The sequence below is a fragment of the Neoarius graeffei genome, chromosome 4 (assembly GCF_027579695.1).
Source record: "Neoarius graeffei isolate fNeoGra1 chromosome 4, fNeoGra1.pri, whole genome shotgun sequence".
Classification (NCBI taxonomy): domain Eukaryota; kingdom Metazoa; phylum Chordata; class Actinopteri; order Siluriformes; family Ariidae; genus Neoarius; species Neoarius graeffei.
Window position 1 is genome coordinate 86,096,334 of NC_083572.1, and position 16,005 is coordinate 86,112,338.

A 16,005-nucleotide genomic window follows, 5' to 3' on the forward strand; every position below is an offset into this window, starting at 1 on the left:
ATGAACATCTACACCAAGTTGCAAGCATCAGGGGAAGATTATGGACGCACCAAATTTGGCTTAACGGTCATTTAATGGTGAAATGCCGTTCGCACTGTCAGCCAACTTCGGGTTGTTTCTCTGAATTCCGACAATAAACGAGACCATCCGAACACATCTGAAAACATCGTGGTTTGAACTGTGTTGGTTCAAATCAACTTGGTTCAGACCAAGTTGGTACTACAGCTTTGGGAAACAGTCGTTTTTTGGATGTTAGTTAGTTCAAACTTGCATCGTACCATATTGGTTTAATGCTAACTTGGTTGGTTGTTTGGGAAACGCAGCCCTGAACGTGAGCTGTAGATATTTATGCTCAAATCCACTCAAAGTAGGGGGCGGGGCACCATCACGCTGTGTCTTTAAATTATATTAATTTCTTATAGGCCTACTTGTATTTCCTAGAATGTAAATGTGAGGAGTGACATATAAGCTATGTACAATATTCTTAATATCCACTGTAGATTTTGGTAGGTGTGTTGGGTATCTCTGTAAAGCCTCAGCTGCGCATGCCGCCTGGCAACGCGCACCCTCGCTCCGTGCGCTAGGTGAAGGATCGGTCAGTGGAGAGCTCAGCTAAGCTCAGCATGTTTAATTCCCCAAGCCAATGACAAGAACTTTCGTGAGAAATAACGCGAACGTCTGCATCATGCGGGATTTGGGAGCGGGACAAAATATGGCAGGTGGGAGCGGGACTGAAAATCATCATTCTTTGCGGGAGCGGGACTGAAAATTCTGTCCAGCGCAGACCTCTAGAAAGATCTTTAATATTCCGGTTCAACTGTCTGTGCGTTCGCGCACTAGGCAACTCGTCTGTGGGTGTAACCGCATTGACCAGCAACCTGTAGAGAAAAGAAGACTTCGACCAATCACAGCGCTAGTTTTAAACTCTTCAAATAGGCCTAGGCTATGAGGCGAAGCGGAGAGCCGAGGAGCCGTCAAAACGAAAGTAACGACATTGATTTTCATCCCTCTCGGTCGATCTTCATACTGTGACTGGTTTTACAAGGGAGGACGGTGCTAAACACCGTTTTGAAGGTAAATGGGCAGGGCAAGGGTATTGTGAATAAAGCAAGGACAACCGTTCTAACGTCAGAGTTCAAAGCGCAGTGTTCCGCCTTATCTGAAGGAAATATTTGTTCCAGCTTGTTTTGATATTTGACCCAGGCTTCTCAATCCAAAAAATATTGCATAGCCTAAAGTGAAAATCTAGTAGCCTACTGACGTTTCCATCCAGTCAATCGATAGACGCGTTAAAATCTTCTGAACTAGGCTACTCGTGCATGTGAGATTCAATGAGCAGCGCACGAAGTGTTTTCACGTAAGTGCGTGTAGTGGATGATGTGTGTTTTGTGTATGTGCGTGCCTTGCAGTTAATAATACACATGACGTCAGATGAGGATACTGACAGAGAGAGGTTAGCAAATCTAAAAAGAAGCGAGTCTATGCCCCTCAGAAGTTCCTAACGAAGTATCAAGATCAATGGCCATGCCTCCGCCCCTCTAAACTGCCTAATCATGCGTTTTGCACAGTGTGCAATTATGATTTTGACATTAACCATCAAGGAAATACAGGTAATAATATTGCTAACATAGAAATGCTTGCATTTATATACATAGGCCATTATTTTTTTCCAAATTAGGCCAGGTCAGTGAATATTATAAAGGCTATGTTATTGGATAGGCCAGAGTAGCCTATAATTTATTTTCAGTAAGTTTTTCTGTAAGTGTGGTTATCAGTTTGCATTTACTAAATATTAATATTGAAAAAAATATATTTATATAGGTACTCTGGAATATTCACTTTCGATGTTTAGTGTAGCGAGGAGCAACAGAATCTCTTTTATGGTCAAAACTAAATTTATGAAAAAAGGATTTAGTGTGTGTGTGTGTGTTTTGCAGACTGCGGGCGTCTGTTTTAAAAGACATAGGCTATAGCCCTTTGGTTTTTCTGTTATCTATACAATATAATGCTAAATGTCAAAAGGGACATAGCATGCTATTTGGGATTCTTTGTTGTTTATAATTCCCAATGTATTTAAGACACAATATGCCAAAGGCAGTACATTTATCCCTTATCTTTAAGTTTAAGGTCTGTATAAAGGACATATTTTTGGGGCACAGTTGCCTTGTGCCAAATGTCTTGGTGAAAGCATTGGAAATATATTCATGCCTTTTCATTAAGAGTTCTTGTTTTCTTCATAGTCTGCTTGTATGTTGAATAACTAGATATGGTGGTGAGTGGGAACTCTGTGCTTAGTAATACATTGTTCACATGCTCACTCATTACAATCAATACTGATCAGCAAATGTGCCTGACCTCACGCCGTGCTGCGCTGCACCGCCACGATAAGTTGCTACTCAAAATTTTTTTCCAAGGTTGGCAGGTATGGATTATTAATGTACGTACGTACACAAGTCTGAGCTGCGCCTTTGTAACATTTGCATGCTGCTTTTGAAATTTGAAATAAATTATATAATTTTTAAAAAAATGTACTATTATTGTTTTGTCTGCAGAATGTCACACCTTTGGTGAACTTTGACACCTAAATTTGCCTGGTCGATTAGTGTGGCTGTATGAATCTCTGAAAGGCCTGGCATTGCAGCACAAAAGATCCAAAATGGAGAAATTGTTAATTTTAGTAGTCATGAGATCTTATATAAAACTTCCTGACCTGATTATCTCATCTCATTATCTGTAGCCGCTTTATCCTGTTCTACAGGGTCGCAGGCAAGCTGGAGCCTATCCCAGCTGACTACGGGCGAAAGGCGGGGTACACCCTGGACACGTCGCAACTGACCTGATTATTTTATTTAAAAAAAAAAAAAGAGAGAGACAGGATGATAAGCATGTTATGTTAAATGATATGACATGTATTTTAAAAATTATTTATAGTGAGTTAATTCACGGGGCGACACGGTGGTGTAGTGGTTAGCGCTGTCGCCTCACAGCAAGAAGGTCCGAGTTCGAGCCCCGTGGCCGGCGAGGGCCTTTCTGTGCGGAGTTTGCATGTTCTCCCCGTGTCCGTGTGGGTTTCCTCCGGGTGCTCCGGTTTCCCCCACAGTCCAAAGACATGCAGGTTAGGTTAACTGGTGACTCTAAATTGACCGTAGGTGTGAATGTGAGTGTGAATGGTTGTCTGTGTCTATGTGTCAGCCCTGTGATGACCTGGCGACTTGTCCAGGGTGTACCCCCCTTTCGCCCGTAGTCAGCTGGGATAGGCTCCAGCTTGCCTGCGACCCTGTAGAACAGGATAAAGCGGCTAGAGATAATGAGATGAGATGAGTTAATTCACTTTCTAGCAGCTGCTTGTACAAATTGGGTGAAACCAGCATTATTGTTGCTAGTTACAGCTCTGTTGCCTACAATAGAGGATTTTTTTTTTTAATTGCTAATCTTCCATTTCTGTCCGTTGTTACACTTATTTTCAAGGGAAACGCCAATTTCCAGGGTGATTGTAACAAATTGTTGACATAATAAACTGTGCCTGTTTGTACTTGTACAGAGTGCGTGGACAGGATTCCATGGATCGCTCCTGAATGTGTACAGGATACCACTAACCTGAGTGTAGCAGCAGATAAATGGGGCTTTGGCACAACTCTGTGGGAGATATGCTATAACGGAGAAATTCCTCTGAAAGACAAGAAACTCACCGAGGTAAACACACACAGGCAAATGCTCTATATACACAGAAATATACCCAGGCTATTGGAAAGTTTTCTCACTGTTTAGCCCTGTTGTTGTGGGGTTTTCTCTCTCTCTCTGAGCAGAAGGAGAGGTTCTACGCAGCTCAGTGTCACTTAGCCACACCAGACTGCGAGGAGCTTGCCAATCTCATGACCCACTGCATGACCTACGACCCTCACCAAAGACCCTTCTTCAGGGCCATCGTCCGAGACATTGACATGGTGGAAAAACAGAGTAAGACCTGCTCACGACAAATTAACCAATTATTAGGCTATTGGTGAGCTCGACTGCATGAAAACGAAAGTTAATTAGTAGATTCAGAGTACTGTGGGGAAAATACTCCAAAGTTATTGGCACCCTTGGTAAAGATAGCTTAAATTTTTTTTTTTATTAGATTGGTTTGGTTTATTAGATTAATCCCACTGAAGATGAGAGAAATATCATTAATTGAAGTAAATTTATTCTAAGGAATATTATCCTTATTAATAATACCAAAGGCATGTCTCACTGTTATTTGAACAAAGTGTAACTGAAGCTTGCTTCCATTTTGATTTTTACTTTATTAAGGTAACCTGAGGAACTTGTAAGCAGTCATCTACAACTTCCTGTTTCACTAGGTTCTAAACATAAAGTGACACCAAGACCCTGAGACTTTTTTTTTTTGACATAGGGAAGATGAGTGAAAAGTGTGCTGACCTTCAGAAATCATGTGATGTTTAAAAATTTTCACAAGCCTAGAAAAATCCCCTGATCCTCTGTTGCTGTAATGGACTAAACTACAGTAATTCCTGAGCTAACTCTACTTCTTAACATTATGGCTTTACTCATAACTCCCTAAACAGAGGTAAAAGAGAGGTAAACTTTATTCCTGTAAAATATCAAAGGATATTTATTTTGAGGAGTGAGTGTGAATTCCTGTTAGTGACTCAAGTTTTTCCTCGTCCTCCAGCTGTTTAAAACACTGACCCCTTGTGGTTTGAAATGAGATTTACAAAATTGAGTAGTAATGCTAAAAATTCCATTTCTTATTTCAGTGAAACTGTAAAAAAAAAAAAAAAAAAAATACTTTTCTTAAACAGTCAGTACCAGAGGTGGACAGTAATGAAGTACTTTTTTTTTAAAAAGATATTTTTTGGGCTTTTTTCACCTGTATTGGATAGGACAGTTTAGAGACAGGAAATGAGCGGGAGAGAGAGACGGGGAGGGATCGGGAAATTACCTCAGGTCGGAATCGAACCCGGGTCCCCGGATTCATGGTATGGCGCCTTATGCACCTGAGCCACGACGCCCCCGAAGTACATTTACTTGAGTATTTTTTATTTTTTTTGGAAACTTACGACTGTAACTTCACTGCATTTGAAAGGCAAATATCGTACTTTTCACTCCACTACATTTCTATCAAGACCCTCGTTTCTATGAAGCAGCTTTGAAAGTTTATGTTTTCTTCTAAAACATGATGGTTTTTTCGCAGGTGACACTGAGACAGCCTCTCAGTAATCACTAGGGTCACGTCACATCCATAGACTGTATAAAATCAAGTTCCGTGGTTTCTCAGCAGTGTTATTTACCACGGTCAGCTGATGGCAGAATGGAAGGAGGCGGTTCTTCTGGGGAACGCACGCACCCATGGCCATACCTAGAACCCACGTTTCAGTTTTCTGAAAGGATTAAAGATTCGTTTCGTTTTAAATGTTTGCTTTGTTTGCCGAAAACAAACCACATCACAGCCTACAAAACCTCGCCGTCCAACCTGCGGGAGCATATTGAGGTATATAAACGTTTTATTCCAAGAGAAAGCTTGCAACGAAGTTGTTTGTGCTTTTAGAGCTAGCGATAACGTTGCAATAGCTATGCAGTCTGGTTAGTCACATGACTTTCTATGGATTTTCCCACCACGTTGCCGTAGCCTTGTCCACGGCTAATGTTAACACGTAGCTAGTTAACTTGGACACCATTAGTTAGCATGTAAAAACGGAGTTACGCTAATATGAATAATGTTAACTTGTCTGAAGTCCTTTCAGAAAAACATTTTAGCGTAATCTTGCCAAAAAAACCCAGAATGTAGAAATATTTCTTTTCTAGTAACGTTAGGTACCCAATATGATTTCGAGTTTGAAAAGAGTTTGCTAGCATGTGAGGTGGAGTTTCACTGACTAGCTAGCTTAACGTTAAACCACCATGATGGCACAGCATGCGTTCATTTTGTGAATTCCCATTTCTGTCTTTGGTAACAGCATTAGGTTTTTTCAGCGTTGTGGCAATAATACAATGATGCGTTGATAGAAAATTTACTTTTAATACTTAAGTATTTTTAAAAGCAAGTACTTCAGTACTTAAGTAAAAATTTGACTGGACAACTTTCACTTGTACTGGAGTAATGTTTGACCAGCGGGATCTGTACTCTGACTTAAGTAATGAAGTTGGGTTCTTTGTCCACCTCTGTCACTACCAGTCAAAAGTTTGGACATGCTAGACTGAACGTTTTTTTTCTTTAATTGTCTTGAAGACAAATGTAAATAGCGATGTTAATTCTCATGCATAAATTTATTTCTGAACCACAATGTGTTTTCACAAGAGTGTGATGAGCTTCATCACAAATGCTGTTAAAATTTAACGTACAAAATAGTTGTATACTGTATTTTTCTAATACTTTCTTGGTCACTGTATAATCCTGTGTCATTTGATAATGTCAAGAAAATGGTAAAAAATTAAGAAACGCGTTCAGTGAGCTGGTGTTTCCAGAGTTTTAGCTGGTAGTGTATATGATTCTGAATCTTAATCCATTATGTGTCTTGTGTCTTGTTTGTAGATCCCTCTATTAAGCCTGTACCCACCTTAGAGGTTGACCCCACGGTGTTTGAGAAGAGATTCCTCAAGAAAATCAGAGACCTGGGAGAGGTAATTTCCCTTCTGTACCTCTGATAGTGACATTTGTGTCAGGTAAAATGAAGTAATTTTGGTGTGTGTGTGTGTGACAGGGGCATTTTGGAAAGGTGGAGCTGTGCCGATATGACCCACGCGGAGATCGGACAGGAGAGCTGGTGGCAGTAAAGTCCCTGAAACCAGAGAGCCGAGAAGAGCAAAGTGGCAATCTGTGGTGTGAAATTGACATCCTGAGAGAGCTCTACCATGAGAACATTGTCAAATACAAAGGCATCTGCCAGGAGGAAGGTACTGAATCCAAACCAACACACTTATTTCATTATCAGGATGCGTTTTATTGTTTATAGATGAAAGTATTTTGGATTTCCCAAATGGAGAAATTAATTTTTCGGATTTTTCGCGTTCCTAGACGCGGCGTGATACTTCACATCGTCCTTGTCTGGGCGCAGTCCTTAAATAGCCCAAACATAGTTCATTGATTAAAGACAGGTGTTCTTTGTTAACGGCGCGCGTGCCAGAGCTCGTTAGGTGCGCACGCAAGGCATGCCTTCAGGTGCACGAGCTAAGGCGCGCAGGACTGACACCGTTCTGCACAAGCACAACACAATCGCACTAGACAGCATGTTCAAGCTGCCAGCGTAGCTGCAGTCTTTTTAGTTGCGAATTACGAGTATTTCCTCTTGTGTTAATAATTCGCCATGCCAAAACAAGCAAAACTTTCCTCCTTCTGTCAACGTGAAGAGAGGTAAGCAATTTATTATGTATTTTTTCCATCAAAGTTGCATTTTGTGGTTTCAAAGCTAAGTTTTAGTGCCGTTTCTAGAACACAACATCAAGAAAACGTGGGAGAAACAGCAATAATGGAAGAGCTGGTTTCTAAGCTGCCTAAAACTAGCAATGGCAATTTATTTTTTGTTACATAATGCACTCAGGCTGCCAGTCAGTGTGTGACACACACCTGAAAAACCCTAGCTACGGCCCTGATTTACATGAGAAATTTGTTATTCATTGGTGTGTTTAAATTTACAGACAATACGAACTAATGTAAATAATTGTCTTCAACTCGCATAAATCTGAATTGGAAATGTTTAGTTCACTTTAGCTTCTGCAAACGCACAACTCTACTAAAAGATTGATAAACGAGGCTCGATGTCCCCAACATTGAAACCTGAAAGCTTTAGAAACTCTAACAGACCTTTACTTTTTAACGGATTTTGCTGAGTTTACCTTCAACTGTCTGATTTTTTTCAAAGTAATGAACTGTGTAGCAGGAAAATCACCGCGTTTTCTAAATGCGCTCCTGAAAATTACTCATTAACTAGGGGAATTAAATTTGATATTTTTGACATGTTAATCATGAATGTACATGAAAGAAAAAGGCTTAAAAGTTATAACTTGTTTTAGTGAAAATAAGCACTAGAATGCAGGGTTTTGCGTGTTATGTTATTAAAATATTTTCTGGGGACGTTGCCCCCCTCCCAATATCTTAGTTTGACTTTCAAAAGTTCAGGGTTTTTTTCTTTGCTCCACTTTCATCTCTAATTGTTAAACGTGAAAAACCATTGTATAAAAGCATAAAGTGCATGAAGTTTATGAAGCCTTTCTTTACGCCTTTGCTTTGTTTTAGGTGGCAGATCCATCAAACTCATTATGGAGTATTTACCAGCAGGCAGTCTGAAGGAATATTTGCCCAGAAACAAACTGCAGACCAATCTGAAGACCCTGCTAAGCTACGCTGTCCAAATCTGCCAGGTCAGGGACTCTAATACCTCTCAGACACGAGAGCTGTTTAACCTTCTAGAGTGCCACATCCACTGTGGGAATTAATGTTAAGCCACAGTTATGGTTTCTTCAGGCCACATGACCATATTTAGGCTACATCCACACGACAACGGCAACGAGATTTTATTAAAAAAAAATCGCGTCCACATGGGCAACGGATCAGTAAAATATCAGGTACATATGGCAACGCAACGCTTGCTGAAAACGATGCAATACACATGCCACACCTCTACGTGCGCTGTAAGACGGTCCCATCGGAGACACCAGAACAATAGAAGAAGCAGGACGCATGCGCATAAACCCCTTCCTCTACCCGGCGTGAAGCACTCACAGGAACAAGCACACAACAACAAGAAGAAGAAGATGGCTGCGACTACGCGAGGAAATCGTGCCTTCTGTGTGTACAAATTAGTTTTATTAGTGTGCATAGTTTTATATAACTTAATTTTCTTATTGTGTGTGAACATTTTGAAAAGCATTTTTATATAATTTATATAACTTTTTATATTGTGTGTGAACATTTTGAAAAGCAGTCTTATCCAATAAAAAAAGAAATTCAAGAAATGGTTCAGTTACTTGTTTATTTAAAAGAAAAGCTGTATACAAAAGTGAATGCAATGCAGTGGTTCATACAAAACAGCGAGAGTGCTGCTTGTTCTAGTCATGTGCTTGTGACGTCATCGTAAACAAATCCGTTCTACTCATCCAGACGACTTCGCAACGGCACCGTTGACAGATTTTTCCACTCTGGAACCCGTTCTCAAAAAATATCGTTTTGGGGCACCCAGATCGCCGGTGCCGTGTGGACGCCAGGCCGAAACGATAAACAATTTTATCAGAGTCACCTGAATCCGTTGCCGTGTGGACAGCCTCTTAGTGTGTTTGTGAGTTCTATCTTTTGGAGCTGGAAGTCACAATTTGTGAAAACAGATTTTTGGGCAAAAAGTCATTCGGTGCAACAGTCAGAATAGAATCTGATGGCAGTCAACTTTTAACTGAGCACGTTTCCTGTATTTGGAAATTACTACAAAGGAATACAAACTAATGAAGTAATGTAAATCAGGTCACAGTTTAGTAGTACAGTGTAGCTAGTATATAGTACATATACTACCAGTCAAATCTACTAGGCTATAACAGTCTTAAAACATTTTCTACTGACACCTTAACCTTTTTCCTAACTTGCCTTTGTCTAATTCAGGGTATGGATTATCTGGGCTCTCGGAACTACATCCACCGAGACCTGGCTGCTCGGAACGTCCTGGTGGAGAACGAGAGCACAGTGAAGATTGGAGACTTTGGCCTGACTAAAAGCATTAAAGACAACGAAGGCTACTACACAGTGAAAGATGACCTGGACAGCCCTGTGTTTTGGTAAGCTCTTATGATGATACGGAAAAATCATGGGCCATAAAGTCATTTATCATACGACTCATGCGGACCCGCACGCGCGCTCTCTCTTAATGAAACCATTGGGAAAAGCCACACGACTGGGCAGATACGGATTTTTGAATCCGGTCCTGAAAAAGCCATATGCGGCCCCGGACCCTTTTCTCTCACTTCCGCCGTTTTCATTTTGCTCTGAATTGTTACTTTGAAAAATGAGCAACTCAGCTGAGCACAGTGAAAGTGAATTTTATTATCCAGATGATTTATCAGACAGACCTAACTGAACAAGCTGAAATTGTTAAAAAAAATGAAAAAAGAAAAAGGTATTTTCGAGTGAAGAAATTCACTTGTTTAGACAACATGGATGCAAACGGCACGCCTTTTGGCGGATGCCGCCTTTTTCACGGCTGTCTGGGGGACTTGTGTGAATCGTGCAGATCCAATGATTTTTTTTGGGGGGGGGGATTGGAGTGTCTGATTATAATTTCATCAGAGTAAATTCTGTATTAAAATTACTAAATAAGCAAATGCCGTTACAATCCATGAAACATAGGAAGTATAAGTATGAGAAGAAAACAGTAAATCAGAAAGCTGCTCACGTAATGCCAATTGGCTGCGCGCTATTATCTGCTGCTGGCTGCACTTCACTGCACGCGCAAGGATTTCCATCAGTCCAACGTAAGTTACGTAATTGGCTTTACGTGCGCAGCTTTCTGATTTACTGTTTTCTTCTCATACTTATACTTCCTATGTTTCATGGACTAACGGCATTTGCTTATTTAGTAATTTTAATACAGAATTTACTCTGATGAAATTATAATCAGACACTCCAACGCCGCCCCCCCCCAAAGAAAAAAAACTCATCGGATCTGCACGATTCACACAAGTCCCCCAGACAGCCGTGAAAAAGGCAGCATCCACCAAAAGGTGTGCCGTTTGCATCCATGAGACAAGGACAACAAAAAGAAAACACTGTAAATAAATAAATAAATAAATAAATAAATACGACATGAACATTTTCAAAAGATTTCTTGATGAAGTTAAGGAGGAAAGAGACATAAGTTATCCCCTCTAAGGAGCTAGACAACTTGCTATGTAGTTTCTATATACAAGCGAAGAAAAAAGGAAATTTAGACTCCAAACCTGATGCTTTGTCTTCCTTTTTGCGCAGTATTCAAGTTCAAAGTGTTTACTGTCATATCTACAGTAAGGACATGTCCTCTTGCACAATGAAATTCGTAGTTTGCTGTCCACCATGAATGCCAATTACAAATACAAATAAATACAGTACCAGTCAAAAGTTTGGAAACGCCTTCAAATTCAATGTTTTTATTTTTTAAGTTTCTTTCCTGCATTGTAGAATAATACTGAACTCATCAAAACTATGAAATAACATATGGAACATATGGAATTATATGGCAAACAAAAAAGTGTTAAAAAACCAACGTTTCATCTTTTAGATTTTTCAAAGTCGTCACTATTTACCTTGATAACAGCTTTGCACACTATTGGCATTATCTGAACCAGCTTCATGAGGTAGTCACCTGGAATGCTTCTCAATTAACAGGTGTGTCTTGTCAAAAATGGAATTTCTTGCCGCCTTAATGCATTTGACACCATCAATCAGTAAAGAGTAAATAATAAAAATACAACAAATAGCCCTGTTCGACAACTGTAGTAATCCATATTATGTCAAGAACCACTCAACTAAGTAAAGAGAAATAAGTCAGTCATTACTTTAAAGGTCTGATGACACGAACATGACTCTATGCAATTTCTTAAATAAACTATACAACATGGCAAACATGTTAGATTTCTGTTATAATTACGTGAAAAGAAGCTGTTGTTACGCGAATATCCAACTTTTAATTGCACAGCGCAAGAAAACTGGGTCCGTGGTTCGCGGCCATGCTGTGACGTCAGCGGAAGAACACGCTGCGGTTCACCGGCTGTTCTACTCTGGTTCTACTCAATGGAAATGGCGCATGAAAACGCCGGTGAACTCTCTAGTGCTAGCTCTTCCTCTGAACAAAAGAACAACCAAATACTGGTACTTTAAGCAGTGATCATGATGGCATGATTTTATCTGATTTTAAATAAATGAGATTGATAATAATGTGAATGTTCACAACTAGTACATACAAACTCTGCAGCTTCTGATTCAGCAGCTGCGTCATACTCCGCAAAAACATCAGCAAGAACCTACAATATAAATGGAAATGCAATACACTAAGCTCAAATGACTTTTGGAAAGTATCATTTCTAAATTTTTTCTACATATTCTTGAAGTCGGTCATCGGGGTACTTGCTACCGTTCCCTAACAACGCACGGCAAAGGGTAAAGTGCAGTGTTGCTACGAGTACTTGCTAAAGCCTCCGGTGGAAGATCCTCGATGTGCTGATAAGACATACAGTTCTATAGAACACACAAGTGTCACGATAATCACAAAACAGATGCAAATTGTTAAAATACCTAATTTTTAAGCAATCATGTATTGATCTCTTCCGAATAGAATCTATGATAGCCTACCCTCTTTACCCTTTGCCTCTCGTTGCTAGGCGGCAGTTACATGAAAGCCACAAGCTTTCACAAGCAAATACATGACTGATATCACGCCGACTTTATGATTACATTTATGATTATCATGAATGTGTACTCTATGATGTGTACTCTCTGAGCGCTCTGGAGCGAGTCACTTCCAAGATGGCCGCGCAGACCGCAGTGTTACTATTTTTAGCATCATGTCGGAGCACTCTATAGCTCTACGTACCTTTATCTTATGTCGTTTCTCAACACATGTTCTGACAGTTGGACTGTCTTTGGAGGAGTCGCCTTGTCCCAGGCGACTGCTGGATCCGGCATAGCTACTAGTAGACCCCCTCCGGAATACTGTAGGCACTGCTGATGGTAGTAACACACGTTTGTGCTGAACTGCACACCCAAGAGATTCTTTTAATCTGGGAAGGGTGTCAAAACAATCCAAATCGAAGTGTTCAGAGCACAGGATGGATGTTGGTGAGGGCTCCCACTTGTCACGAGTGCGCCTGACTTGCTTCACCCACTTCGCATGCAGCTCGGGATCTCTGGGAAACTTGAATAAACTTACCCCATCCTTGTGGGTTTTGGAGCAAAAGCCGGCAACACAACGCGAAGGCATAATAACTATATGTATATATAGTATAATAATAATACTAATAATGACAAACTGAACACCTGTCGCATCAACAACAAACTGGTAAGTGAGGAGGAAGATTCTTTCGCTGACGTCATATAGCCCCTCCTCCTCATTTGTCTCCTGGGTGCTGCAGCCCCGTCAAATTTGCTCAAATAGCCGCGTTTTTTATCATAACTTGTAAAATAGGCGCCTTCGTGAATTAATATATGAATCATCGGGAATTACTTTTTACGGTATGTTATAAAACATCTCCAAAGATGTCAAAAACGTGTCATCAGACCTTTAAGACACGAAGTGTCTTTTAGTTAATTAAAATAAAGAAAAAAACATCGAATCTGAAGGTGTTTCCAAACTTTTGACTGGTACTGTAAATAGGCGGAAGAAATAATACAAAGTAAAGGCAATGTAGTGCAAAGTAAAAGCAAAAGAAAAACCCCACAGTATAGTATAAAATAAAGGTAAATGTAGTGCAAAATAGGCAGCATGATACAAAAATAAGGCAATGATTGGATGTAGCAGCAAAAAAGGGCAGTTATGTGCAAATATGTGCAAACAGATGTAAATAGTCAAGGACAGTTTACAGGGATGTAGTCCATGGTTATAGACTCCTGTCAGCTGTTCAGGAGTCTGATGGTGGCGGGAAAGAGAGAGTTCTTTCGTCTGACAGTCTTACGTTTCACACTGCTATTCAACACTACCACGACAACAACAGTAAGATAAACATCCGCACACCGTTGTTCATTGTTTAACATGGTGTATGTTAGTTTAAAAAAAAAAAAAAAAGGTCATATGATAAAATGCTTAATGGCTGGGTTCGGTCGTACCAGAATGGGAAAATATTTGGCTCTTGCTTATTTGTACGGACCTCACTGCGCTCGGTCTGTATGGCATGACCTCGAGCCAAATATTTTCCTGTCTGTTCCTCCCACTCAGTCAATAAGTACATATAATTGCCATGTGTACATATGAGGAATGTGCACAGGTTATTTGAATAGTGAAATTGTGGCTTGGGTATGCACTACTCCCTGTGTCCACATAAAGTCAGTGAAAAAAAAAAAAATGTCATGCCTGGGGATTTTTGTTTCAGAAAGCAGCACTGTGTGTTGTGGTGTGTAAGTTTTAGGTGTACATCAGGACTGAAGTCTTAAAGGAGATACGCAGAACTTTTATTTTTAAATACATTTCTGAGTGGATAGTATCTCCGTCCTTGACTCTTGTATGCTGCATAAATGGGAATAAAAAATATATTTGCGAGAGTTAAAATCAACCACAAAGTTGGCGTTCGAGCTGCCCCGCTGAGCCAGCCAGCCCTGAGTGTGTGACATCACAGCGGTAACCGGTTTTAAGACCGAGGACTTTGACAGCTATAGACCAAAGTCATATAAATAAAAATTTATGGTGAAAGTAAGAAATACCGTTACCGGCTTGCTCAACTAAGACTGATTTGACTTCATTGATTGTGGGTTGGGCGGCACGGTGGTGTAGTGGTTAGCGCTGTCGCCTCACAGCAAGAAGGTCCGGGTTCGAGCCCCGTGGCCGGCGAGGGCCTTTCTGTGCGGAGTTTGCATGTTCTCCCCGTGTCCGCGTGGGTTTCCTCCGGGTGCTCGGGTTTCCCCCACAGTCCAAAGACATGCAGGTTAGGTTAACTGGTGACTCTAAATTGACCGTAGGTGTGAATGTGAGTGTGAATGGTTGTCTGTGTCTATGTGTCAGCCCTGTGATGACCTGGCGACTTGTCCAGGGTGTACCCCGCCTTTCGCCCGTAGTCAGCTGGGATAGGCTCCAGCTCGCCTGCGACCCTGTAGAACAGGATAAAGCAGCTAGAGATAATGAGATGATTGTGGGTTGACTCTCATTAAAACAGGATAGGTGTTATAACGTATGCAACACACATGTACATGCATGCATTTTCACTGATAAAACGTAAAAGGCTAATTAAATAATCAGATGAACTGAGACAATCACATTCTGAAGCGAATTAAATAATCTTATACCGGTAACTTAAACACACAATACAAGCTACATGTATTGATCTAAATGCAGGTAAACAACGAGTTTTTGTTGTTTTGTATCCAAATGAGAGTCGGAGCTTACCCGTCTGTGTTCTCACTTCTTGAAGGCCGATCTTGTGGCTGATTGTTTCAAAACAATCTGACTTTCAGTTGTTCGTTCAGTTCTCTGTTCATTCGCTTCTTCCACGTAAGGGCGAGATGGCAGCAATATCCAGTGGAGAAATCAGATGGCTGCTCCACTCATTCTCCATTTTCTCCATACGGAGTACTCCGCCATTACTGCTCGACTCAGGCAATTACTAAAACCCGGGACGGAAAGGAACGTCACCGGTTTTAGCAACAACCACGGGGATGTCACTGCCCAAGCGATATGTCACAACGTCACGAAAATCAGTGTTTGCCGGGAAATCCAAATGCCAAGCTTTTTCAGAGGCGGACAAATTCTCCTCAAATGGCTTGATTTCGGGGGCGTCGTGGCTCAGGTGGTTAAGGCGCCATACCATGAATGCGGGCGACCCGGGTTCGATTCCGGCCCGAGGTCATTTCCCGATCCCTTCCCGTCTCTCTCCCGCTCATTTCCTGTCTCTACACTGTCCTATCCAATAAAGGTGCAAAAAGCCCAAAAAAAATATCTAAAAAAAAAAAAAAAAAAAAAAATGGCTTGATTTCAACTGAATTTTTCTGGTATTGCGCAGGGTAAAAAATTTGCACAAAATGCAAAATGTGACAGATATTTGACCAAAGTTTAATATAAAATAGGAGAATTACACTGATCTTGCTCCTGAATTTACCCGTGATATGCACTTTAACCAAGTGCCCTGATAAAACAATAATAATTGATCCAAATACTTGTATAATCATAACCATTTTAATTATTTCCTGGGCGTTAAAATATATTAGATGAACTATTATCATTATATTAATATTATATTGATCAATTTAGTTTAATTTACCCACAGGGATACTATAATAGCAGTCAAGAAAGTGCAGGACCAGTCCTTCACCCAAATGTATTGCTAATTCAAGATTAAAATAACTGAACT

General features: G+C 40.5%; 1 protein-coding gene across 1 annotated transcript in view; it reads left to right on the top strand.

Moving 5' to 3' along the window:
* The window catches only part of jak1 (Janus kinase 1), a 112,843-nt gene that overhangs the window by 84,921 nt on the left and 11,917 nt on the right, over positions 1 to 16,005 (top strand). The window contains exons 16-21 of the mRNA XM_060919926.1: positions 3,542 to 3,693; positions 3,807 to 3,957; positions 6,533 to 6,621; positions 6,702 to 6,894; positions 8,234 to 8,358; positions 9,587 to 9,759. Coding sequence (XP_060775909.1) covers positions 3,542 to 3,693; positions 3,807 to 3,957; positions 6,533 to 6,621; positions 6,702 to 6,894; positions 8,234 to 8,358; positions 9,587 to 9,759 — 883 coding nt within the window. The remainder of the gene's footprint in view (positions 1 to 3,541; positions 3,694 to 3,806; positions 3,958 to 6,532; positions 6,622 to 6,701; positions 6,895 to 8,233; positions 8,359 to 9,586; positions 9,760 to 16,005) is intronic.